Below are 26,776 nucleotides of genomic sequence, written 5' to 3' on the forward strand. Positions count from 1 at the left end.
GTGAGTTCTTGCCAGTTCCTCATGTGGGAATTAACCCACGCGGTATTCGACCTCTACAGGTCTGGCAAATGGATGTTACACATGTTTCTTCCTTTGGAAAACTTCAATATCTCCATGTGTCCATTGACACATGTTCTGGCATCATGTTTGCTTCTCCGTTAACTGGAGAAAAAGCCTCACATGTGATTCAACATTGTCTTGAGGCATGGAGTGCTTGGGGGAAACCCAGACTCCTTAAGACTGATAATGGACCAGCTTATACGTCTCAAAAATTCCAGCAGTTCTGCCGTCAGATGGACGTAACCCACCTGACTGGACTTCCATACAACCCTCAAGGACAGGGTATTGTTGAGCGTGCGCATCGCACCCTCAAAGCCTATCTTATAAAACAGAAGAGGGGAACTTTTGAGGAGACTGTACCCCGAGCACCAAGAGTGTCGGTGTCTTTGGCACTCTTTACACTCAATTTTTTAAATATTGATGTTCATGGCCATACTGCGGCTGAACGTCATTGTTCAGAGCCAGATAGGCCCAATGAGATGGTTAAATGGAAAAATGTCCTTGATAATAAATGGTATGGCCCGGATCCTATCTTGATAAGATCCAGGGGAGCTATCTGTGTTTTCCCACAGAATGAAAACAACCCATTTTGGATACCAGAAAGACTCACCCGAAAAATCCAGACTGACCAAGGAAATACTAATGTCCCTCGTCTTGGTGATGTCCAGGGCGTCAATAATAAAGAGAGAGCAGCGTTGGGGGATAATGTCGACATTTCCACTCCCAATGACGGTGATGTATAATGCTCAAGTATTCTCCTGCTTTTTTACCACTAACTGGGAACTGGGTTTGGCCTTAATTCAGACAGCCTTGGCTCTGTCTGGACAGGTCCAGATGACTGACACCATTAACACTTTGTCAGCCTCAGTGACTACAGTCATAGATGAACAGGCCTCAGCTAATGTCAAGATACAGGGAGGTCTCATGCTGGTTAATCAACTCATAGATCTTGTCCAGATACAACTAGATGTATTATGACAAATAACTCAGCAGGGATGTGAACAAAAGTTTCCGGGATTGTGTGTTATTTCCATTCAGTATGTTAAATTTACTAGGGCAGCTAATTTGTCAAAAAGTCTTTTTCAGTATATGTTACAGAATTGGATGGCTGAATTTGAACAGACCCTTCGAGGCTTGCCATCATTCAGGTCAACTCCACGCGCTTGGACCTGTCCCTGACCAAAGGATTACCCAATTGGATCTCCTCAGCATTTTCTTTCTTTAAAAAATGGGTGGGATTAATATTATTTGGAGATACACTTTGCTGTGGATTAGTGTTGCTTCTTTGATTGGTCTGTAAGCTTAAGGCCTAAACTAGGAGAGACAAGGTGGTTATTGCCCAGGCGCTTGCAGGACTAGAACATGGAGCTCCCCCTGATATATGGTTATCTATGCTTAGGCAATAGGTCGCTGGCCACTCAGCTCTTATATCCCATGAGGCTAGACTCATTGCACGGGATAGAGTGAGTGTGCTTCAGCAGCCCGAGAGAGTTGCAAGGCTAAGCACTGCAATGGAAAGGCTCTGCGGCATATATGAGCCTATTCTAGGGAGACATGTCATCTTTCATGAAGGTTCAGTGTCCTAGTTCCCTTCCCCCAGGCAAAACGACACGGGAGCAGGTCAGGGTTGCTCTGGGTAAAAGCCTGTAAGCCTAAGAGCTAATCCTGTACATGGCTCCTTTACCTACACACTGGGGATTTGACCTCTATCTCCACTCTCATTAATATGGGTGGCCTATTTGCTCTTATTAAAAGAAAAAGGGGGAGATGTTGGGAGCCGCCCCCACATTCGCCGTTACAAGATGGCGCTGACATCCTGTGTTCTAAGTGGTAAACAAATAATCTGCGCATGTGCCAAGGGTATCTTATGACTACTTGTGCTCTGCCTTCCCCGTGACGTCAACTCGGCCGATGGGCTGCAGCCAATCAAGGAGTGACACGTCCGAGGCGAAGGAGAATGCTCCTTAAGAGGGACGGGGTTTTCGTTTTCTCTCTCTCTTGCTTCTTGCTCTCTTTTCCTGAAGATGTAAGAATAAAGCTTTGCCGCAGAAGATTCTGGTCTGTGGTGTTCTTCCTGGCCGGTCGTGAGAACGCGTCGAATAACATCAATGCTTTTATTTCCTTTTGATTTATGACTCAAAATTACTACTATTCTAATTATTTTAGAGTGACATTAGGAAACATAGACTCCTTCCCATTTTAATATACCTCTCCAAAACTTACAACTGAATGAATGGTAAATTATTCAAGGGGTTCTCAAAAAAAAAAGTTTTTTCTTGTTTTTTGTTTTGTTTTGTTTTGCTTTGCTTTGTTATGTTTGTGTCTAAGTGTGTGCGAGTTTGCATGTGTGTGGATACACCAGTGTGTGCAGGTGACTGGGCGTGTGTGCCTGTGTGCGCGTGCGCGTGTGTGTATATATATATATATATATATATATATGTGTGTGTGTGTGTGTGTGTGTGTGTGTACGTTAAGAATGTGTGGAAGCCAGAGGTTAAAGTACGGTGTCTTGCTTGATAGCGCTCTACTTATTTTTTGAGGTAGGGTCCCTTGCTGAACCTGGAGCCCTCAGGCAAGTCTAACAAGCCAGGATGATTCATGGATTCATTCTCAGCCTCTGAACGTTGGAATTACAGGTGGCCTTCCATAGACACAAACCTAGATCTTTAGGTAAGAACCAAATAATCGTGAGTTGTTCAGTATTTATTTACTGTTACATTTATTAAACACATTGTTCTAAGACTTTCTTTCAAACCGTGATAACACTAGCGCGCGCGCGCACACACACACACACACACACACACACACACACACACACACACGGCGCGGGAAGTATTAAAGGGCTTTCTTTAAATCTATACATTTTTTTTAAGGTAGTACTTATTTTTCACCGATAAGGGTGGGGGAATAAAAGCTGACTGAAAGAAACGCATTCTGGTGGTTTGACTCTGGCAATTACAGAAAGCCTGCAAGGATTGCTTTCCCGGCAGTTTGCAGGCTCCACGGAAACGAAACTGCGTCCGACTCCGCCCACAGGAGTGCTGGCCAATGAGGCGCTGCCCAGGCCTTCCACGCTCTGGGTGTCATGGCGGCCTGCAGGCTGTGCTGCTTGTGCCCGTGCCTCCGACCGCTGGGCTGCGGCCCCCTCGGCCGGCCCGGGCGGAATCGGGCACTCAGCTATTTGCAGATGCGAGCGTTGTGGAGCAGCACCGGATCCAGAGCGGTGACTGTAGACCTGGGACACAGGTGAGAAACGGTGTGAGTTCGCGGTTTTCACGCGGCGTCTGTCTTGTCCATTCAGCCCCAGAAGTCAAATCCCCCCCAGGGTAGGAATCAAGCAGCCTAAGTCTCTTAAGTTCTCTACTCCAAACCTAAGGTCGAGATTTCCTTTTTCCGGATTTAAAGTCTGTCTCCCTTTCCCAAGCTGGCCGCTGCCTTTTGCCTCTTCATCTTCCTCCTAGCCCTGCGGTGAACTTCCTGAGTCCTATTGCCTGTGCCCCAGACATCCTTTCTCTATTTTCCGAGACCTCGAGCTCTGAAGTAGGAAACCCTAGGTAATGCGTTATCGTTCCGTGCCCCAGGTCCACTGATGGCCGGTGTGAGCCGGAGATGAATGCCAGTTATAAGATGCACATAGTCCTGTTAAACCTGTAGTGAAAGTACAGTTACCATCCAACAAAAGGTCAAAAAGGCAAATTTCTCAGTTAACAAGACACACGGCGGGGGTGTATATGTGGATATTTTAAATAATAGGTTTTTTTAAAGCTTTTCCCTAAAGCTCTACTTTTTGTGGCAGGCCGCTGCCCCGTGTCCTCCCTTGGCATCCGATTACTCTTCCCATCACTGTGTTCTGCTTGTTCATTCTATCAATCTTCTTGTTTATGTTCATAGAGTATTTAGGTAGGCATTCACTCACATGGTTTGGCATATAGAAACTTCAGAACTCTTCCATTTATTCCCAAATGCCTACTTCCAAACCCCAGAGGCTAGCTATGCTATGGGTCCACTATGTATTTGGAGGTATTTTATACAATATAATATTGAAAAGTAAATTGTTATGAGACAAAGTAAACAACAACAACAAAACACCATAAACTTAATAGCTTTCTTGGAACAATCAAAATTACATGTAAACACCATAAACTTAATAGCTTTCTTGGAACAATCAAAATTACATGTACTCCCTACCCCCCAAAATCTTTCTGACTTTCTGCATTATTAGAATTCATTGAATAACATACTGTTTCAGTTCTGATATCGCAATTTGTCAGGTCGTTCAAATTTCCTTTGATATAATCTGGTTGTTGACAAACATGCTTTTATTCCACCATCAATTGCTAACTAATACCAACTCTCTGATTGCACATTATACTTTGTACACTAATAATATTTGTGTATTTCTATATATTTCTGTGCATATTAAAGATGCTGCATAGTTCAAAGATTTGAAAGACTTATTAGACTAGAGGCAAAGAGCTAAGACACATACTGAGAGACTACAGCTGGTAGTCCCATTTGGAGAGCAGCTGGAGGCCCATAGGGCCAAGCCAGAGGGTAGAGCTCAGCTAAAGATTGAGGGTCAGAACTGGGTCAAGATGGATGGACATATGAGTCTATTTTGAGTTTTTATTTTTATATGAAGTATGTGACCATCTCAACATCTTTGTTAAGTTTTTAAGCATTCAAAATGTTATTTATCAGAAGATAGTCTTTATTATTTTTAACTTAGCGTACAAAACACTGTTATATATCAGAACATGAAAGTCTTTGTAGTCAATATTCAAAAGTTTGTATTTTTTTCCATAAAGTAATAGAGAAATTTTAAAATTATTTTAATAGGGAAGAGAACAGTTTGTGTGTTGGGTTAATACAGCCAACAAAGCAAGGGACGATAAGAGACTGAGCTGAGTCATAAGATGGGAGTTAATAGTTAGGAATTCCGTTTTCTCCCTACCATACTTCCTTCTCCAGATGCATCTTTTGCCTTGGTTCTCATTGTCTTTAAGCTGCGCTTAAATCTCTTGTGCTTTTGATGGTCACAACTCCTACTTACTCTTTTTTTCTCTGACAATTGGGAGCATTTCATTCTTTTTTTCCCCTCGATTCTCCAATTATTTTTACTTAGCAAAGACTTGTACTGGTATCTTGTATTACATTTTTCCTTTTAAACAGAAAATTAGAAATATCCTCTGGGAAACTGGCAAGATTTGCTGATGGCTGTGCTGTGATACAGGTAGGAAACCAGTTTTTGCTTTAATCATAGTGGCTGGGTATCTTTGTAGCATCATAAGTAATCATTGTGGTATTGGGAACTAGTTCAGACACTACTAAGGGTCTTTTTTTTTTTTTAAAGATTTATTCATTTATGTATGCAAGTACACTGTCACTCTCTTCAGACACATCAGAAGAGGGCATCAGATCCCATTACAGATGGTTGTAAGCCACCATGTGGTTGCTGGGATTTGAACTCAGGACCTCTGGAAGAGCAGTCAGTGCTCTTAACCTCTGAGCCATCTCCTCAACCCCTACTAAGGGTATTTCTAGTGTCAGAACCACACTAAGCCATCAAAGTCAGTGTTGTGTATATTAAATACCCTTAAGTTCTCTTCTAAACTGTGGGCAGTATTGGAGTCTGTTAATAAAATTCATTATGCCTTTCTAGAAAAAGCATTCTCGCTATTTTTTTTCATTGTAATCCTTGGAAATTTTTCTTTATAGTCTAAATTTCTTCTTAAAGAGTAAAAAATATGATTCAGTCCATTGATGTGACTAAGCTGTTAGCCATTTCTTCATGTGAAAACATCAGTGAATATTCTAATACTGACCTTGGTCAGATAGAAAGGATCAGAATTGGACTAGTTGTGGTCATATGAAATAAGAGGTCTTTTGTTGAACCAGGCTTGCTGGTGCAAGAATTTAAACCCAGTGCCCTGGACCTCTATTGGTAGAAGTAAGTAGATCTCTGTGAGATTGAGGTCAACATAGTGAATTCCAGGCTAACCAGGGCTACATAATGAGACATTATTGAGAGAGAAAGAAAGACAGACAGACAGACAGACAGACAGATGTCTTCCATTGAGTTTATTTGGAGCAGAGAGTCATTCAATTACTGTTTACACATTAATGTCTGATTTCAAAGAAATTTACTGATTTTCTTTATATCTATATCTTCAATCAAGTCAGGCGATACTGCAGTAATGGTCACGGCAGTCAGCAAAACAAAAGCTTCGCCTTCCCAATTCATGCCGTTGGTGGTAAGTACGCTGACTTATATGGGCCTCTAGAATAGTGTATACGGAGAATTCTCACTACCCTGTTGAAGCGTCTGAAGTTAAGATTAAAATATGTCAGAAATGACGGCCTGTAGTGTTTGGGACTATGTGTCAATTAAGAGAATGAAGTGTTTGCTAAGAGTGGGCTTACTTCAGAACATCCAGCTTGATGAGGTCAGTGGGAGTACAGGAGTACTTTGGTGTTAAGGAAGCAATTAATTCATTGTTTTTGTGGGTTTTCTTCCAGTTGGGGTCTGCAACTATATGCTAAGAATTCATTAGGATGTTTGTGTCTTTCTAATATGATAAGCAGAAGGCAGTTATGTCTCACAGAGTTGATGCACAGAAAGCAGGGGAAGGGGCACTATTTGACGTGCTTAAGGTAAGCTACTGTAGACAGTCATGAGACTAGTCAGTCATCTGGCTGTTAAGTGAAGGGCTTTTTTAAATTAGTTGGTTATAAAGTACTCTATATACTTTTCTTCCTGTGAGCGTCTCAAGAGAATGCTAAAAGCAAATAAAATATTATCTACTTGCAGTGTAAAATATGTTGTTGGCAACCTCAGGAAAATTAAGACATATATAGCAGTTCTTGGGATATATTGTTACTTAAAAAAGGAATTGTGTTAACTTTAATTCTTCTTTGCTACTTCAGGTGGACTACCGACAGAAGGCTGCTGCAGCAGGCAGAATCCCCACAAACTACCTTAGAAGGGAGATTGGCTCCTCTGACAGAGAGGTTCTTACAAGTCGAGTAATAGGTAAGCTCTTAGCAGAGGCACTCCCCTTCTGGCACAGTGCTTCTCCAGTCAGCTCAGCTACCTTTCATTGTGTGACGGTTACCAGATAGTATTTACTCTCTGCTCCCTCAGATGAATGCTTCATGAGAGGGAACAACTTGTTTTGTCACTGCCAAATCCCAGTACATTGTATAGCCTGATGAAGAGGCTGTCAGTAAACACTGGCTAAATGAGTCTATAGAATGTGTGAATCCCATGCCCATGCCTGTTTTGTTGTTGATTCTTTGTGTTTCTTCATTTTTATGTTCAACTTAGTAACTCCTAAAAGCATTGTATTCATCAGCTATTGAAGTGTATCTGTCATCTTCTAAGTCTTTTTTGTGAAAGAAGAGGTACATGCGGAGGAGGAAGAAGAGGAGAGGCTGGTGGTGGTAGTAGTAGTAGTGGTGTTGGTGGTGGTGAAGAAACCCAGAGCTATGTAATACTAAGTTATATCACCAGCCAATCTTTGACATCTGCAAATACTGTGGGATCATTTATAGCTTATAGCTTTTCCTATCCAATAATTGCTAGCTTATATATATTTACATGTATTCCTCAGTCATAGTAAACCAAAGAAATATGTTCTTTTTGTCTGCTGTTAGTATTCAGTCTCTTCCTTGACTTTGTTTTAGATAATGGTCCATATTAATGAAAGTATTAATTAATGCTTTTCTTAACACCTGTTTGTGTCTGTGACATATTCAACAGCTATCTTATTATTTCAATAGGTTTTTGTTCTAAAGCAGCTCTGTCAGGACTATTTAATATCTTTGTCTTGTTTTGACAGATCGTTCAATTCGCCCTCTCTTTCCAGCCGGCTATTTTTATGATACTCAGGTAAATGCTGCTTTGTTTGTTACCAGATATATTTTTTAAGTTAGTTAAGTTTTATAATTCTTTCTAGAGAAAGCTAAATTCTAAAGAATTCTGATCATCTTATGCATTCTATTTTAAGTCATTTTAAAAAGCATTACTTTAAAAAACCATGTGATTGGTATCATTTTGTGCTGACACCTGAATATGAATAGCAGTAAGTGACTGTTGGGAACTCTGTAGGAAGTTTGAATGAGAATCTAAAAAGCCCTGCATTAAGAAATAAATGAGTAGCCCGGCGTGGTGGGACACGCCTTTAATCCCAGCACTCAGGAGGCAAAGGCAGGCGGATCTCTGAGTTCGAGGCCAGCCTGGTCTACTGAGTGAGTTCCAGGGATACACAGAGAAACCCTGTCTAACCAGTACCCGCGGAGCTCGTGTCTCTAGCTGCATATGTATCAGAAAATGGCCTAGTCGGCCATCGTTGGGAAGAGAGGCCCCTTGGTCTTGCAAACTATATATGTCTCAGTACAGGGGAATGCCAGGGCCAAGAAGTGGGGGGAAGGGGAGGGGAGTGGGGGGTATAGGGGACTTTTGGGATAACATTTGAAATGCAAATGAAGAAAATACCTAATTAAAAAATAATTTAAAAGAAAGAAAGAAAGGAAGGAAGGAAGGAAGGAAGGAAGGAAGGAAGGAAGAAATGAGTATACATAAAAGATAGTGTGATAGTCATGAGTAGCCAGATTAGGTGTCTTGGCTTTGTAGGTCAAGTTTATAATAGCCCACTAAGACAATTAACATAACCAATAGTTCTGATTTGGTTAACAAGATCTAACTTTCTATAGCTCAGGCTGGCTTTGAAGTCTATGCCTATCCTAGGCTAGCCTCAAATGGCAGTCTGTCTGCCTTTGTCTTGCAAGTGTTTGTTAAAATTACAGCAGTGAGCCATTATGACCAGCTTGTCGCAACTAATTTAATAAATAACATGTTTATTTCTAGGTCATCTAAACTTCGGTGTTGATCATATGCTTTAGTCAGGCATACATACTCACATAACCATTTTATTTTACTGCACTAAGAAAGTATACCTTTGAGAGGATATCAGAGCCTCGAGGAAAGAGTTCTTTAAGAATTTAGCATAGGTATCTTTGCAATGTGAACTGATAATAATACAAATACATAGCTGACATTTACAGGATTCTTGCAGCATACGACGTTTATAGTTCTCAAGTAAGCCCCTTAAGAAGATGCTAAATGTTTTTCTCTCTAAAGGTGAAGAAACAGAGCCAGGGCTTGGTAGTAAAAGCCCTGGGTTCAATAATACCTGGTAAACCTATACCCTTCAAAAAAAATAAAAAATAAAAAAAAGAGGAAATGCCTAGTGTCAAGGATTTAGTTAAATGATAGCCAACTCTAAAGGATTTGGATATTGGATATTGAGCTTATAGGTATTATATTTTAAGTCATATTGCCAATTTAAATTATAATCTTGCAATTTCCTGGGCTTTTTGATGTTATTGTCTGAATGTCAAAGTTGTTTCCTTTATTGCCAGGTTCTCTGTAATCTGCTAGCAGTAGATGGCATCAATGAACCTGATATCCTAGCAGTTAATGGTGGTAAGTGTAACACCAACTAAAATGATCACTGCTGATTTTTTTTAAGCAATGACATATTATAATTTCAGTTTTTTATTTTTCTCCCTTTTAAAGCTTCTGTAGCCCTCTCCTTATCAGATATCCCTTGGAATGGACCTGTTGGTAAGTTATAGTTTGAAAGTATGAACCCCTGTTCTTTCAGTAACAATGAACATGTTATTGGTGCTGATTTATGACTTCTAAGATTTCTTGTAGGTCTTTCAGGCATTTTCATCCTTGCTTTGGGTTTTGTTACCAGTAACCCTGTTACAATGTTATTGATTTTATACCTCTAGATTTCTTGTTCCATTTCTATCTTTTCATTCTTCACAGTGAGGAATTACCAGAGTACATACTCTTTCAAGATAAAACAAACATGTTTGTAACTTATAGCTCTTGTAAGCAGATATTCAGGGCAACCATATAGTCTGCAAATGATTATCGTTTGTAATTATGAAGTGTGCTCAGTGTTAACAGTTGGGTTAAGCACTGAGGGAAAAGGCCATCTGAGTACTAGCAACAGAAAGATTAAAGAGGCTCTTGCTTTTAGCATGGATAAGGGAAAGAGACTAGTATTTATTTACAAACAATACTAATATAATGACATAGACAAGGAGCTTAGAGAAGATACAAAAGGGCGGGTTGTCAGGAAGGGTTTCACAGAGTAGCCAGTGTGTAAGTGTAACATTAGTGGGAGGGCTGCAAGCATTTGCTTCGGGCAGAATAGTCTGTATATAGAGGAGAGCAAGAGCATAAACAGGTGTGCAAGTGGTTGCAGTGAGGATTCAGAGCATCCCACTGAGCCCACAGAGGAGGGTGGAATAGGGTATTTGCTGGACCTTAACTTAACCATGGGAGAAGTAGAAACTTCATTCTTTTGTCAACATATTTGTCAAAAAGTGGCTTGACCCCAGTATTAGAATAATAATGTGGATGCTGCAAGTTTTAAACAGCTGCCAACATTTTAATATGTTTTAGGGGCAGTACGAATAGGAATGATTGATGGAGAATGTGTCGTTAACCCAACAAGGAGAGAAATGTCTTCTAGCACTTTAAATTTAGTAGTTGCCGGAGCACCTAAAAGCCAAATTGGTAAATAATTTAAATATATTCATTCTGGATTTTACTTGCAAGTTGTACTTTCTTCTTTTGTTATTTGTGTCTTTGTTTTTCATTTAAAAAATACTACATCGGTGAAAGGTTCTAAAACAATAACCATCCTCTTACTTTCTCTAACTAGTTATGTTGGAAGCCTCTGCAGAAAATATTCTACAGCAGGACTTTTGCCATGCTATCAAAGTTGGGGTGAAGTATACACAGCAGATAATTCAGGGCATCCAGCAGTTGGTAAAAGAAATCGGTGTTGCCAAGAGGACACCGCAGAAGATATTTACTCCTTCTGCAGAGATTGTGAAGTACACGAAGATGTAAGAACCCCTGTGCAGATGGACAAAGCTCCAGTTCCTCTAAGGCAATGCACTTGGTATTGCTTCACATGCAGTGCTTTCCTGCTTTAAGTTTTTATCATAAATATCTATCTGATTTGTAAAGGAAGTTGAAGGCCAGTTATAGCATAAACCAAGTCAAGATAAAAGTTTAAATCTTAAATGAAGAGACATTTGTTGTTTAAAAATCAGATCCTTTATCTCTCCATGTCCAGAGAAAATAAAATAAAACATGGTATGTGAGTATCTAGGAAACAGTTGGATTTCTCATAAAGATGGGTTTGAACCAACCCTACACCCAGTACTTAGATGGTGCCTAGTAATGCTTAGAACAAACGGAGGCACTGAGCAAATATGAGTGAATCGAAGTTGGAATTACATGAGCAATGAAGAGTAAGGGGAGCATAGAGCCATGTGACTGATTTGCCAGAAAAGAAACCTGTTCTGTGTAATATTAAGCACATTAGCACTGACATACAACAACATTTGATCTTTGTGAAGTGCTTATTATTTAATTTGTAGTTAATATGTTTAATATGTTTGTTATAAAAACTTCATGGTTCAAATACTGTTTTGCTAACATTTATCTTATCCTTAATAGAATTGCCATGGAGAAACTCTATGCGGTTTTTACAGATTATGAACATGATAAAGTAGGTATACCTTAGATTTTGTTTTAAGATTACTTTTGCTGTAATTCATACAACTCTATGCTATTAGTCCTTTGGTGGGGGGACATGTCGGGAGGTTGGGGGAATGAGGTGAAGAACTTGGGGGGGAGGGGCCAGGAAGGGAGGCAACTTTTGGAATGTAAATAAATACAATAATTTATTAAAGATTTAAAAAATAAAGATAACTATTTGTTGTGAAAAACAAACAAACAAATCTCTTTGGCCATGCCTGGGGATCTGGCTCAGTGGTAGATCAGTTGTCCAGCATTCATGAAGCCCTGTGGCAAATTAGCAGCACTGCAGTAATTAAATAAATCTCTAACAAAACGCTGAATAAAGCAATTCTCTTTTGAGAGCTCACACCCACATTCCCATATGTATCTTGCTTTCTTCAGTGCCTTTCTTCTTGTTAGCCCTAATGTCTTATCTCCAACTGGACTTTTCTTTATAAAGTTAAGTCTAAGCCTACTTCTTTGCTATTCTTTTGTTGATACACATTTTAAGGAAATGTACAAATACATATTTGAATTAATTAAATCAGATTTTAATCTTTCAGGAATGTAATTGGGTTTTGTTCTTACAGAGTATTATCATGTAACATAGAAAACAAAAATGTGAATGTCATGTTTATGTCTAATGTCAATGCTGTTTTAGGTTTCCAGGGATGAAGCTGTTAACAAGATAAGATTAGATACAGAGGAGCATCTAAAGGGTAAATTCTGTTTTCATTTTTAAAGATGTTAAAAGAAAGATTTTTTTTTTAAAAAACCGCATAGATTTATTTTCAGTTTTCAGTGGTAAGACTTTGAAAAACTCAGTTATTCTCATAGTTCATCAGTTTTATCTTAAATTTGTTACGTTAAATCATGGGGTGACTGTCATATTATCTTCTAGAAGTATAGTTAACATTTTGCCTGACTAGTCACCTAGGAAATAATGAATGTAAAAGTGTTCTTTTCTTATTTGCATCAGGATCTTAAGGTGCTAGTCCTGTAGCCTATCATTTGAAAATTTAAAAATACTCTTTAAAATTCTTGAGTCAAAAATAAAAGAACAGCCAGGCATTGTAGCACATACACTTTAATCCCAACACCCAGGAGGCAGAGACAGGAGGGTCTGTTACTTCCATGTCAGCCTGGTCTAAATTCCAGGATAACCAGGGTTATGTAGAGAGACCCTGTCTCAAAACTCAAGAAAAAAAATCCCATTGGTTAAGGATATAGCTCAGTGGTAGAGTGTTTTGCCCACCATGCATGAGGCCTATGTGCAGTCTCCAATACTAAAAACAAAAAACATTTACAAGAAATTCTTGAGTCTTATCATCTGTGAGATTATAATACCAATAATACCTGGCTTATGGAGGAGATTAAATGAGTAAGTCATATAATCTGTACCTGCTACACAGTTATCATTCAGCATGATGCTATTGTTATTAACATTGTCTGGAATCATAAGGGGTAGATTGTTAGAGTAACTCCACACAGTCACTAAGCAGAGTATCTTACTCTATAATTCTTGTAACAAGGAAAGCTCGACATACAGTTCTTGTTAATTTTTCCACCAATGGTAAAGTGCCCTCTTGTGGGAAGGTTTATCAGATTTTAAAATATAAATTCTTTTTGCTGCATTTAATGCCATTACCTGTAATTGTCTCTAAAATAGCTTAGGGTTTTTTCTATCCCTTTTACCAAGAGCTTATTGAATAAGCTTGGAATCCTGAGTTTGATATATTGTTTAAACAAACAAAAAGAGCAAGCCAAATGCCTATAACTGCCTTAAGAACATATAATTTAGATGCTTTGTCTGAAGACTAAATGTTTGACTGTCTCCATTGGCTTATCTGCACAATACTTATTTGATGCTGTGAACATTGGAGAACTTATCTTCCAAAAAGATAAAGCCTTTGTTTTGATTTGCCTCTTTTCTGTAGAAAAATTTCCAGAGGTTGACCAATTTGAAATAATAGAATCCTTCAACATTGTTGCAAAGGAGGTTTTCCGAAGTATTATTTTGAATGAATACAAAAGGTAAATATATCTTCCTGTGGTCAAAGTGAAGCAGCTGCAAGATCCCTTGAAAGTAGCAGTTTGCTTCAAGGAAGGGACTGGTTTCAATTGAAGAGTAAGGAATAATAATTTTGTAAATGAGCACCTATTGGCAAGTATATGGATTTTTGTGGCGGTAGCGCTCTCTGGTGATGTATAAATCCAGACATGGATTCAGTGGGACTTAGAGTGGAACCCAAGTATTTATATTACTGTTTAAGATTCTAACAAGTTACTGTAGGCAGCTGGTGTTTAGAAATTAATGGTAGAGATAAAGAGATGTAATTTTTCTGACTTCACATATAGCTTTATTTCTTTATTCCAGGTGTGATGGAAGAGATCTGACTTCACTTAGGAATATAAGTTGTGAGGTCGATATGTTTAAAACACTTCATGGATCAGCATTATTTCAGAGAGGACAAACACAGGTAGTAAATGTTAGAAAACTATTTGTTTAATCATTTCCACTATGTAGATGCTGTGAGTGTGTGTCCATCCCCATATTTGAAATCAGGGAATCTCTAGTTGTTTACAGCTATATTTGCCATGAAAGCTGGCCTGTAAGTTTATTGTGATTCTATTGTGTTTGCCCCCTATCTCTCCATAGATGCACGAGAAGTATGGATGCATACCACTGTGCCCCCTATCTCTCCATAGGTACAACAGAAGTATAGATGCATACCACTGGGCCCAACTTTCTTTCTCTCTCTCTCTTTCTCTTTCTTTCTCTTCCTTCCTTCCTTCCTTCCTTTCTGAGACAGGGTATCACTGATGTGTTGTGTTGTGTTGTGTTGTGATGAGACAGGGTATCACTGATGTGTTGTGTTGTGTTGTGATGGTTATCACTATGTAACCCAAGATGGTCTGGAACTCATGAGCTGCCTGCCTTTGAATTCTGAATGCCCAGAGTACCAGCATGCATCACTATATAAAGCCTTAATGTGTTTATTACTATAATTTAAATACTGTTAAGGCATAATTTAATGCAGTAAAGTATATAGTTTAACATGTATGGAATTTTTGTATGTAGTTTTTGTTGTTTTGTTTTTGGAGTCCCACTACGTAGTTCAGGCTGGCATGGAGCTCTCTGCAGCACAGGCTGGACTCACACTTGTTCTCCTACCTCACTAGTCTGAGTGCACTGCTTAACCTGATGCCTAAAATGTATGATTTGATGTGTTTAAATTTATACACCTGGAAAACATTTGCCATAATTAAAAGACCGTCATATTGGTTCAGGGCTGTAGCTCAGTGCTAGAGACTTAACTGGCATGTCAGAAGCCCTGGGTTCAATGCCCAGCACCACAGAAGGGAAGCTCACAGACATGCTAAGCCTCCAGTCAGCTCCTAAAGTATCCATGTGTCTTTGTAGGTCCTTCTTTCTGATACCTCTCTCCAGGAAGTGGCTTTTGTTTCTATAAGTTCATTTCATTTTCTAGGACTGTTGGGTATTTTAATTTTTTGTTTTAATATTAAAAGCACCAAGTTCAGTTACTTATTCTCCTTGTTTTAGGGTGTATTGTCGTTGGTCATCCATTCATGATCCTTGCTTGTTTTCTACATTTCTATATTACTGCAAACCTGTCATACTCTTTTTCTTTATGTAGTTCTGTGGTACTTACATTGGTTTCAGTATCCATTTGCTCATTTACCTCTATGTATACCCACTGTTTCTGTACAGTATAATGCTTTATGCCACTTTTTCTTACATTAATCACTACTTAATTTTTCTAACCTAATAAGTACAGAGTTGTATCTTATTGCTTTAGTTTGTATTTCCCCGCTTCCTGGTGAGAATCTCCTTATGTAATAACCAGTAACTGGGATCACTGTATGAATCACAGCTAGGAAGGGCTGTACACCCTTATTTTCATGTAGGTCATTTCACCTCGAGTTGGTTGACTTGAGGCATTAATTCAAGATAATTTTTGTCTTCCTGTCCAGATTTCTTGATCAGCATTTGTGTTTCTTTTTCTATCTTTAACATTGCTTATGTTACTATACCTGCTACTTTGCAATAATTTCTTAGAAATTTTAGATATTAATCCCTTTCAGTAACAAACCCCAATTTTATACACATGACTTCATCTTTATCTGCATTTGAACTTTATTATATTAGCCTCTGAAATCTTGAGTTCTGATGTGGTTAGTCCATCTCCTTTTTACTTTTTATTGTGCATCACTCCTTAGTACCAGAGTCAGAAAGGTAGCTACCTATTATTTTCCTTCTGTTAGCTTTCTAGTATTAGCTGTTAAATTTGGACAATTAATATATCTTGGAACATATTCCTGTATATGATATGTAGTGAAACTAATCATTTTTCCCAATATAATTTTTGATAACAACTTATATTTACAGTTTATAAGTACATCTTTAAACTATACTCTCTTCATTGTTTTGTGGATTTTTTTTTTCTGGGCCAGTATCATTATCATTATTAAGCCTTCAGGGTGCATCTTAAAGTCTATGAAGTACATCTTTGCTCTATATATACCCTTCCCCACAAAACTGTTTTAGCTTTCCATGGTACATTGGTTTCTTCATTTGAATGTTGGAAGTATGACAGTTCTTCATTGGTATTTCACTGAATTAAATATATTCATTTGAGAAAGCAATGGTATTTTTACAATTTGAATTAGTACTTACAGTGAATATAGTGTCTCTCACCATTGACTCATTTCCTCTGTGCCCTTCAATAAAGCATTAAAAACATGTCAGTAGATGTTCAGGATACTTTCGTCACCTTTTCTCACAGTCTCTACCTTTTAACTGGAGTGCATGATCTATTTATGCTTAATTTAATGACTAAAAGGTGTGTGTTGGAGGGGCAGTTGCTTTGGGATTTTTGTTGTTATTATTTGTTTGTTTTTGAGCACTTAAAGATGATGTGGTATTTCTTGTTTTTATTTTTTTATCTAATAAGGAATCATTTAAATCATTCCCTATATATTGATTTTTATGCAAGTGATGTTAGATGTCTTTGGATTTCAGCATACAACTCTGAAAAGGGTGATTTTCTTGGAATATATCATATTTAGAATTTCAAACTTGGATCACAAATGTGTCTTTTCATTAAGCTTGAGCATTTTCAGCCATTATTTTTCCAACTTTTCCTCAATCTTCTCTCCGGGCATATGCCAGCCTCTTTCATATTCTCTTACAGGAACATGTGAATATGTTCCCTTCAGAGTGGGTGACTCCATTTTCCATTTCTTTTCAAATTTCTCTGCCCTCAGTCCCATGCTTAAGATCAAACCCAGACCGTATTAATAATTAAGTGCTCTGCCACTGAGCTTCCTCTGATCTCTGGATAATTTATAATTTGTCTTTTTCTTGACACAATGACTTGTGTCATTGTGCAGTGTCCTCAGTTATAAACCTATAGCTATAAGAAATCCTTGACTGTTAATCTAGACTTCAGTTAAAGACCATTCTCTCCTATTCCTTGACATTCTTTTGAGAATGTGGCCTAGTTGCTGCTGCTGCCAAACCTTGTGAACAGTGCATTGATGAATCTCTAGGCTGGGTTTTAAATCTAGAAAGATTAACTTTGTTTTACACAGGAAAGTTTTTGTTCTGTTTTATGGAAATGTGAGGAAGCTGCGTTTATGGAATTAGCATTGTTAATCTTCCCTCCACTCTCACCCTTCAGTCCCACTAGTGAGATGTACTGAGGCCTTTTGGATTGCTGAGATTCACAGTCAGCTTTCGTATTTCAGAGTAAATGTATATTTACTGTAGTAACTGCCATGGCTAGCACTGTGTAATATATATTTACATTTTACACTTTTTTTTAGGAAGAGTTAGATAAGTTTATCAAGTATTTTTAGTTTGGGCTGGGCGTGTAGCTCTGTAGTGAAGCACATGCTTAGTATTCAAGGCCCTTGGATCAGTCCCCAACACACACACACACACACACACACACACACACTCTAAAACAAAACAATGGAAAAAAACAAATAATTACCAAATGAACAAACCAACAAACTATAGTGTGTGTGTACACGTACATACATACTTCCTTTTTGATTTAATCTTTATTGTTAGTATTTTAAAGCTTAAAGAATAATTTTTTTCTTTTTTTTTAAGGTACTCTGTACTGTTACATTTGATTCATTAGAATCCAGTATTAAGTCAGATCAAATTATAACAGCTATAAAGTAAGTTATATTTTGTTATATTTTGTGTTATTTTACTAAATGGTCTTTTTTTTTTTTTTTTTGTATCCTGGTACTTTATTCTAGTCTTAACAGTAACAAACTCTTAAAGGGCATTTGAAATAATGCCTCGCTGTGTAGTCTAGGCTAACCTCTGATTTACAGAGTGCTGGAATTACAGATATGAGCTATCATAACCAACTTCATTATTACTTTTATAGCCTTTATAGCCTTTTATAGTTTACACAGAAAAACTTGGATTGCAGAGAACGCTTTTCTGTTGGTAAACCATATTTTCTTCTAAATTGTTGTTTTAGAATACATTTAGAAGACATTTGTTCTATAATGTGATTATTTAGCTTATGTTCCTAGAAACACTCCTCAGCACTAACTTCTAAGGTAATCTTGAATAAATTTTCTATTACAAAAGAGAGAACAAATATATGAGTGAAGTCCAGGTGCTAAAAATAAGCCAGAGACTATTAATAAAAAAACTTGTGTCTAGTCTCAAGTGATATTTAATTTTGTGCTCAGAAATACTTGGTTTTCTTCCTCTTCCTAAAAGTTCAGCAGTATAACTCTGTTCATCTGGTTAAGATGTTTTCTCTGCCCCACTGCATCATGGTCCTAAAACTTACAGGCTTACTACCAAACTGATGGTAATAACTCCTGATTGTTTTCAGGATTGCTACCTAACACCCCCCACCCCATTTTTTTATGTACGTAATTAACAGTTCAGGAACTGGGGATGTATGTAGCTCAGTTGGTAGTGTTGCCTAACATATAAAAGATCCTGGATGCAGTCTCCTTCACCACCTAAATCTATCTTAGTGGTATATATACACCTGCAGTTACAGCACTGAGAAGGTAGACGCAGGAAGATCAGTAGACTACGCTATCCTTGTCTACCTAGCAAATTGGAGGGCAGCCCAGGTACATGAGACCCTGTATCTAAAACACAACAACAAAAGATCATTTTGGGGGGGAAGGAAAATTGTTTTCCTCAGTCAGTCTAGAATTCAGGTGTAAGTACCAGCTGTTGGAAGACATCTCTCAGTTTCTCATGGGGCTGAAGCAGGAGCATTACCTAAATAAGGGGTTTGAAACCAACCTGGGCAAGCATATATAAAGAGACGATCTCAAAAAAAAAAAAATCCTATTCACCCTCTCTTCTTCAGGTTTTGTGTTTCCAACCAACTTATTAATACTCAACTATTTTTCTAAAATCATAATAAATCATTTATAGAAGTAAGTTTGTTTATGTCCTTATAATGGTTTTGGTATTCCTTTTTCTTGTAGTGGGGTAAAAGATAAAAATTTCATGCTGCACTATGAGGTAAGATACATTTTCTCCCCAACATTTTTATTGTGAAAATACCTTCTGGCTTCCACATACACCAGCCACACACACATTTACATAGACATACAGACAGACAAAACACATATACAAATAAAATAAAAATAAATCTTTAAGTGAAATAAATTTTCATAACCTTTCCTACCCTCTAATCTACTTAAACAAATAGCTAATTTTACTAATATGATATATACTTGGGTTTTTTCAATCACCTACCAAATATAAATTAAATGCATATGTAGATAGATTATAGTCAGATGGGCAGACTGATGGACGTACAGGCAGATAGATACTATACCTTTTAGAACCAGAGTGGGGTTCTGTCATACTGTAATGTGTTGTACTGTTTGCTAATGTATCTGCGGCCTTGCCATGTCACTAACGTGTGTGTGTGTGTGTGTGTGTGTGTGTGTGTGTGTGTGTGTGTGTGTGTGTGTTTTCAAGTTCCCTCCTTATGCAACCAATGAAACCGGCAAAGTTACTGGTGTGAATCGAAGAGAACTTGGACATGGTGAGTACAGTTCTAAGCTTGTGTTATAGTCTTAGAGAGACTTAGTGCTTTTTGCTTACTGTTTCCTATTCTGATTCAGGTGCTCTTGCCGAGAAAGCTTTGTGTCCTGTTATTCCCAAAGATTTTCCTTTTACCATAAGAGTTACATCTGAAGTCCTCGAATCAAATGGTATGATACTGCAATATTTCTTTCCTAGTATAAAAGACTAGATTCCCTGATGCAGTCTTAACTTTTCTAAGGTTACGTTATGTCATGTTCTGCAGGAAACAATGTTAAGTTGATCTGTTCTTAGGCACTAAGTTATTGTGAAAGCAAGCATGTGTAAAGCAAGCATTTCCCCTTTTGCATTTATTATAATACATCTAGTTTTGGTTACTATTTATTTTTTCCAAACAAGCAACAGAGCAAGATTGACTTAATGCTTTTATATCTTTATTTGTTTGTTTATATATTGGTGAGTGCTGGGATTGCAAGTGAGAGAAACTTACATCTACAGACACACAGAAGGCAGGGAGAAAATCAGATGTCCTACTCTATCAGTCTCGCCTTGTTCCAGTGATACAAGGTTTCTCACTGAGCTTAGAACGAAGCTGGCAGCCAGCAAGCCTTAGTGATCTCCCTGCCTCTATACCTGGTTGTTGGGGATCCATGTACGTTTGGCCACACACCCAGCTTTTTCTTCTTTTTAAAATGGGTGCTAAGAATTGAAACTCAGCTTCTCCTACTGTACAGCATGCACTCTGACCCACTTAGTCATCTCCAGCCCATCAAGTTTGTTACAAAGAAGGACAAGAAGACCGTTGACTGTGTTTAAGAACAGCATTTACAAGGAAATAAGCAACGCTAATGTTAAGAAATTAATATATTACAATATAAGTGGTTCTCCTTTTTTATTTTTCCTTTCCCAAATAGGGTCATCTTCTATGGCATCTGCATGTGGTGGAAGTTTGGCATTAATGGATGCAGGTAAAGATTATGTCTCAAAACTGTTAGTATTTTACATATATATTCATTAGTACAGAATATAAAATTTGTTTAGATTGGATTTAATAAAAGTCAAAACCGTGGGCTAGATACAATATAATTACATCAGAAAGATATTAGCTGAAGTTCTTATTTTTAGCTAAAAGACATTGGAAATTTATAATATACTGAAAATTATAAACACTTGCCTTGGTGACCAAATGCACTTTCTCACCTTCCAAAAGTGGAGACTTCCAGAATTGATTCTTGTCAATAAAGAAGTTTCAACTAGTAAACAAAAGCATTAGAATCCATGAGAGAGAGTAACCATGTAGTGTCTGAATAGGTTTATAGTAACCACTATATTGGAGAGAGCAGCACTCTAAAAGTATCCACAGAAACGATTCTATAGGAGGTATACGGGAAGTAGTTTGATGCAACCCTTGAGTCTGTGACACGAAAAAAGAAAGAGCTCATGTTTTAGGCGTTCATGAACTGTTTCTGGTAGTTACAGTGCTACTCAAAAAATAAATAAATAAATAAATAAATATATATATATATATATATATATATATATATATATATATAGAGAGAGAGAGAGAGAGAGAGAGAGAGAGAGAGAGAGAGAGAGAAAAGGCACCCAAAGGTACTACAGAGGACACACAACGATTTCTCTGTTAAGCTTGAACATTTACAACACAGATATAAAATCTAGAAGGGAGCATAACCCAAAGAGGAAGTGAAACAGTCATGTGAGTAGATTTTAATGTTACTTAGAAACAGTAAAGCTTCAATCAGGCTAAAGCGAAAACTGCTAATGATCTTTTCCCAGTTCTATTTACCAGAGGTACATATATTAAATTTTCTATTGTTTGTCTTCATTCATTTTACAAATCTTCACCTATAAATCAAACAGTGATCTAAGTCCTTGGGACATAGTGATGAGCAAATAAGTCATTTCTTTTAAAAACAAGTTACTTTCTCAGCCAAGTCTCAAATTTAAAAAGAAAAAAAAAAAAAAGCAGCCAAGAATCATGGTTTAATTCCAGCACTCCAGAAGTAGAAACAGGCAGATCTCTGAGTTCAAGGCTGACCAGAGTGACTTAATAAGATTCTATCTCAGAAAAATGCTAAGAAAAGACTAACTGAAAGGTAAAAGACTTTTTCCCTCGCTTCAGAGATAGTGTTATGTAATTCAGGCTGGCCTAGAACTCCTGATTCTCTGGTCTCTACTTCCCAAGTGGCTGGGATTACAGGACAAAGATCTGTCTAAGGAAATATAAGGGGATTCCAGGTTTAGACTAATATTGCCAGTGGTGATGCACTGACATGAAGCATAGGCAGTTGTTGATTTTACAAGACTACACTTTCTGTAAGATAGAACTGTAGGACTTCCTAAGACTCTCAAGTAGTTCATAAAAGACACGTGTAGGGCTGGACACATGTAAGAGCACTGGCTACTCTTAGAAAGGACCTTGATTTGGTGCCCAGTACTTAGGGAGTGGCTTAAAACCATCTGTAACTCCAGTCCTAGAATATCTTATGTCCTCTAGCCTCCTGGGCACTGGGCCTACATGTGGTGCTCAGACATAAATGCAAGCAAAACACCCATACACATACAGTAATGAAATAAAACTCTCTTTAAAAGGGAATGGGTGAATATATTTTAGAATGAAAAGTGGCTATAGAAAGGAGCCAGAAGATAATAAAGAGAAATAAATAATGTCTATAACTGACTTTGTTGTTATTTCTGGGTGGAAAAAAAAAAAACCTAAATTCCAAATGAGGTGGAGGAATACTGTTATCTAGAAATCTCTCTTATCAGGGTAGGTATCTTTTATGTAAATGGTACAGAATTTTATACTAAATAATAGATACATCATCTATGACTACTAATCAATGTATAAGAGAAAGGTACCACAGGAGAGAGGTACCAGGTAGAATACTTAAAAGATGCCTCATCAGCAGCCCATTTCCTTTCCATAACAACAGTGACCTCCCAATATAAAGGATGTTAGTAAAAAGGAATAAGGGTAGCTGTCATCCAGCTTCTGGTGGCAAGATGGCAACTTTGGGACCAGCCAAAGCCACACAGCAAGGCTCTGTCTCAAAAAGAGAAGAAAGAAAAAGGAATGGTAACTATTGTATTAAATGATAAAATCTATTCATTTCTGACAGAGTCTCACTATGTAACCCTGGCTGTCCTGCAGATCAAGCTGGCCTTGATCTCACAGAGATCACTTCTAGAGTCCTGGGATTAAAAGAGTATACCACCACACCCACTAAAGTTTATGTCTCTTTTTTTAAAAAAGATGAAAAATATAAACACATGTAAAAATATTGAATTTAATAAGAATTAAAATCAAGTACTGTAGAAAGGGCCAAGAAAAAGTATGCAGTTTAGTTCAAAGAAATGAGTGCTTCTAAGCCCTAAGCCAAGCCTGCACACTCTTGACACAAATGGAATCTATTTTTTTAAAAAGCTTACAGGTATAGAAATTAACATAAAATACCAATGAGCAAATTGATAAGTATGTGTATTGCACAGTGGAAAATAATAAATTAGGTTGAGGATAACTGAGTTAGAGGCCATGATATTTTACCTAGTTTAAAGGTTGAATAGTTAGGTTAGAATGAGGCCCATTGAAAACATGGACTGAGTAGCCTGTGCAAAATGATGAAGTTATAAAATAGCATTGTTGTCTGAATGTATTCAAAGGAACCATTAAGTAAGTGAACCAGATTTTGAAGGCCACTTGAGCAGCTAAAACATGTTTGTTTGTTTTGTTTTACTTCCTCCTTTTTAAAAGATGTTTGTTTGTATGTGTGAGTATGTGTATGTGTATATATGAACATCACATACCTGCCTGATATCCTCAAAAGTCAAAAGAAGTAGTTGGGTCTCCTGGAGCTATACTTTCAGGTGGTTATTAGCTGCCTGATGTAGGTGTTGGGAATTAAACCCAGGTTCTCCACAAGAGCAGCAAATGCTCTTAACCACTGAGCCACTTCTTCAACCCTTTGTTTATTCATTTATTTATTTGAGATGGGTTTTTGTTTTGTATTTTGAGACAGGGTTCCATGTAGCCTAGGCTGGCCTCAAATTGAGTTTATACAGCTGAGACTGACTTTGAACTCCTGATTCTCTTGCCTTCACTTCCCAAGTGCTGGGATTATAGGCATGAGCCATTATGTCCACCTTAAGCAATTTGTTTAATGTAAGTTGAGTAGATTCATTATGAGCACTGAATCTCTAGGAACAGAATGTATACTAACTATATTAGTTACTTTTCTATTGCTATGATAAAACACCATGACCAAAGCAACTTGTGCAAACTAGAGAATTCCCTTTAGCCTATGATTCCAGACAGATAAAAGAAAGTCCATCGTGACGCATGAAGAAGCATGGCTGCAGAAACAGGAAGCTAGAGATCACATGTTCAGTGGTAGAAACAAAAGAGAAAGAACAAGCTGGAAATGGGGCCAGTCTGTAAACTCTAAACGCCTGCCTCCATTGATATACTTCCTGCAGCATAGTCTAATCAGCTCCCCAGACAGCACCACAGACTGGGGCTGCGGTGTTCAAATACTGAGCGTATGAGGGACATTCTCATTCTAACCACTTCAGTGTCCAGAATACTTTAGGCCCCCACCTTGGAGCTAGAACCTAATTTTGGTTCCCAGCACTCACTCTGAGTATAACAATCATCTCCAAAGGATTTGATGCCCTCTTATGGTCCCCAAGCATATACACTCATACTTACAACTTAAAAGTCTTTTAAAAAAAACAAATCTCCAGCTTGAGGGTATAATAGTGATACAGTGCTTGCTTAGCTAATCATCCCATCACCACAACCAACACAAATACAAAATTAGGTTATGGACAACTTAAAGGGTTTTATATTTTATTATTTACTTAACTAGATTCTGTTTTGATAGAAACAAAGTTTCCAGCAAAGTTTGTCTAAGCAAATCTAGGCCTTGGCCAAAAGATCCAAGTGGAAGGACTAGGCAGTTAAGATACAATTGTAGGAGCTGGTGAGATGGCTCACTGGTGCACATTCAGAGGACCTGGATTTGGTCCCAAAACCCATATGGTGGTTTATAACCATCTGTAACTACTTCCAGGGAATCCATTGCCCTCTTATGGCATCCGCATGCAGAGGCAGACACATCTCTGTGAGTTCAAGACCAGCCAGGACTACACAGAGAGATCCTGTCTTTGTTTAAATTGGTTTGTAGCCATACATAGTAGTACATACCTGTGACCATAGCACTTTGAAAGGCTAAGGCAAGAAGCATGTGAGTTTGAGACAACCCAATACCAAGCTATATAGTAAAATCTTATCTCAAAATAACAAAGGAAAGATAGATACGTACTTTTTAATGTTTATTTCTTTATTACATATATGGGGATTAGTGTGCTGTAGGTTTGTTATGAATTAAAAAGGGCAAGATATCAGATAATGTACACAACATGTTTCTCACAAATAAGAATTTAAAAATTATGATTACATTTATAGTTGTATACAAAAATTTCCTAGAAGGCTGCTATGGGGAGGTGAACTGAAAGGTTCGGACTTAGAAAATTTAACAAATATAGAGTTAGAAGAAGGAACCAAAAGCAAAATAGCAGAGCACAGATCAAAGTCTGCTTCATTGGGTTTTTGCCAAGTATAGATAATTACCTGTTGCTTTACAGGTATTGTTTTTATTTATTATTTGCGGTAGGTATTTACATTATTAAAGGATCAAAATGAACTGAGATAGGGCCTTTTCAATTCAATTTGATGATTTAGAGAACACCATCTTCTTATATTAAATAAAGTCAACAGAATTCAGACTGTCTTATGCTACTACATACATAATATACAAACCTTTTTTTTATTGTTATTAATTATAGGGGTCCCAATTTCATCTGCTGTTGCAGGTGTAGCAGTGGGATTGGTTACCAAAACCAATCCAGAGAAAGGTGAAATAGAAGACTACCGTTTGCTAACAGATATTCTGGCAAGTATATTCCCAGTTTAAAATATTTACAAGTATATCTAAAAGTACATGCTTAGACCAGGCACATACCTTCATTGGCTGAGGCAGAAAGTCTAACTTAAGACTATATAACAAGTTCCAGGCCAACCTGAGTCATGTGAGGAGACCCTGTCTCAAAAAATAAAAAATATAATTGTAATAATGATAATAATAATAATAAAGATATATAGAAGCCTCAGACTAGAACAGTGGCTCTCAATCTGTATGTCACAATCCCTTTGAGGGGGTTAGATATTCCTTTTATAGACCATCAAAAGACACAAGACCATCAGAAAACACAAATATCTACATTATGATTCATAATAGTAACAAAATTACAGTTATAAAGTAGCAATGAAAATGATTTTCTGGTTGGGGATCACCACACTATAAGGAACTAGCTGTACTAAACAAAGGCTTACAGCATTTGGAAGGTTGAGAACCAGTTCATTTCAAGAATGCAGAGCAGTGTTTGTTTCCTCTGTTTGCCTTGGATTTTAAAGGATATGTATTGCTACATACTTATCCAGAATGGATCCCTTAGGGTTAATTCTAAATGAATTTTTTTATGTATTTTTAGAAACAGGCATGAGCTAACCATAAAGTGATATTTGCAGTGACAAGCTTTGTGCGATTGAACAGCAATCAAGCAGCAGAGGTGGCTCTTTGCATTTAACGCTAAAGGATACAGCTTACTTCCAGAGCTAGAATTTGAAATTCTTCTACAGTGACTATGGGTGAATTTTGTTTTGTTTAAACTTTACTGTAATTTCTTAAATTGTTGAAGGGAATTGAAGATTATAATGGTGACATGGATTTCAAAATAGCCGGTACAAATAAAGGAATAACTGCATTACAGGTATTTTTGAAAACCATCCTGTTTCATGTTTTAAATATCTAAATAATGGCATGGGCCACTATTTATTTTTGGCTTTTCTATATTAGGCTGATATTAAGTTACCTGGAGTACCAATTAAAATTATAATGGAAGCCATCCAACAAGCGTCAGGTAAGTCAGTGTGCCTTGTTCCT

General features: G+C 37.6%; 1 protein-coding gene across 5 annotated transcripts in view; it reads left to right on the plus strand.

Moving 5' to 3' along the window:
* Positions 1-2,516: 2,516 nt before the first annotated feature.
* Pnpt1 (polyribonucleotide nucleotidyltransferase 1) overlaps positions 2,517-26,776 on the plus strand; it is a 31,699-nt gene continuing 7,439 nt past the window's right edge. For 2 of the 5 annotated variants that reach the window (NR_157297.1, NM_027869.2), the window contains exons 1-21: positions 3,132-3,306; positions 5,233-5,293; positions 6,240-6,314; positions 6,988-7,093; positions 7,902-7,951; positions 9,484-9,547; positions 9,641-9,688; positions 10,544-10,657; positions 10,806-10,992; positions 11,612-11,663; positions 12,336-12,393; positions 13,612-13,708; positions 14,052-14,154; positions 17,817-17,887; positions 19,184-19,220; positions 19,686-19,752; positions 19,832-19,921; positions 20,666-20,719; positions 25,620-25,726; positions 26,532-26,603; positions 26,690-26,753. Coding sequence is in view for 4 of the 5 variants with exons in the window: in NM_027869.2 (NP_082145.1) it covers positions 3,146-3,306; positions 5,233-5,293; positions 6,240-6,314; positions 6,988-7,093; positions 7,902-7,951; positions 9,484-9,547; positions 9,641-9,688; positions 10,544-10,657; positions 10,806-10,992; positions 11,612-11,663; positions 12,336-12,393; positions 13,612-13,708; positions 14,052-14,154; positions 17,817-17,887; positions 19,184-19,220; positions 19,686-19,752; positions 19,832-19,921; positions 20,666-20,719; positions 25,620-25,726; positions 26,532-26,603; positions 26,690-26,753 (1,738 nt within the window). In the remaining variant the exon portion in view is untranslated. Of the gene's footprint in view, positions 2,731-3,050; positions 3,307-5,232; positions 5,294-6,239; positions 6,315-6,987; positions 7,094-7,901; positions 7,952-9,483; positions 9,548-9,640; positions 9,689-10,543; positions 10,658-10,805; positions 11,049-11,611; positions 11,664-12,335; positions 12,394-13,611; positions 13,709-14,051; positions 14,155-17,816; positions 17,888-19,183; positions 19,221-19,685; positions 19,753-19,831; positions 19,922-20,665; positions 20,720-25,619; positions 25,727-26,531; positions 26,604-26,689; positions 26,754-26,776 lie in introns of those variants that run through there. The other 3 variants (XM_011243751.3, XM_006514813.4, XM_030246330.1) reach the window with 3 other exon arrangements.

Source organism: Mus musculus, chromosome 11 (assembly GCF_000001635.26).
Source record: "Mus musculus strain C57BL/6J chromosome 11, GRCm38.p6 C57BL/6J".
NCBI lineage: Eukaryota > Metazoa > Chordata > Mammalia > Rodentia > Muridae > Mus > Mus musculus.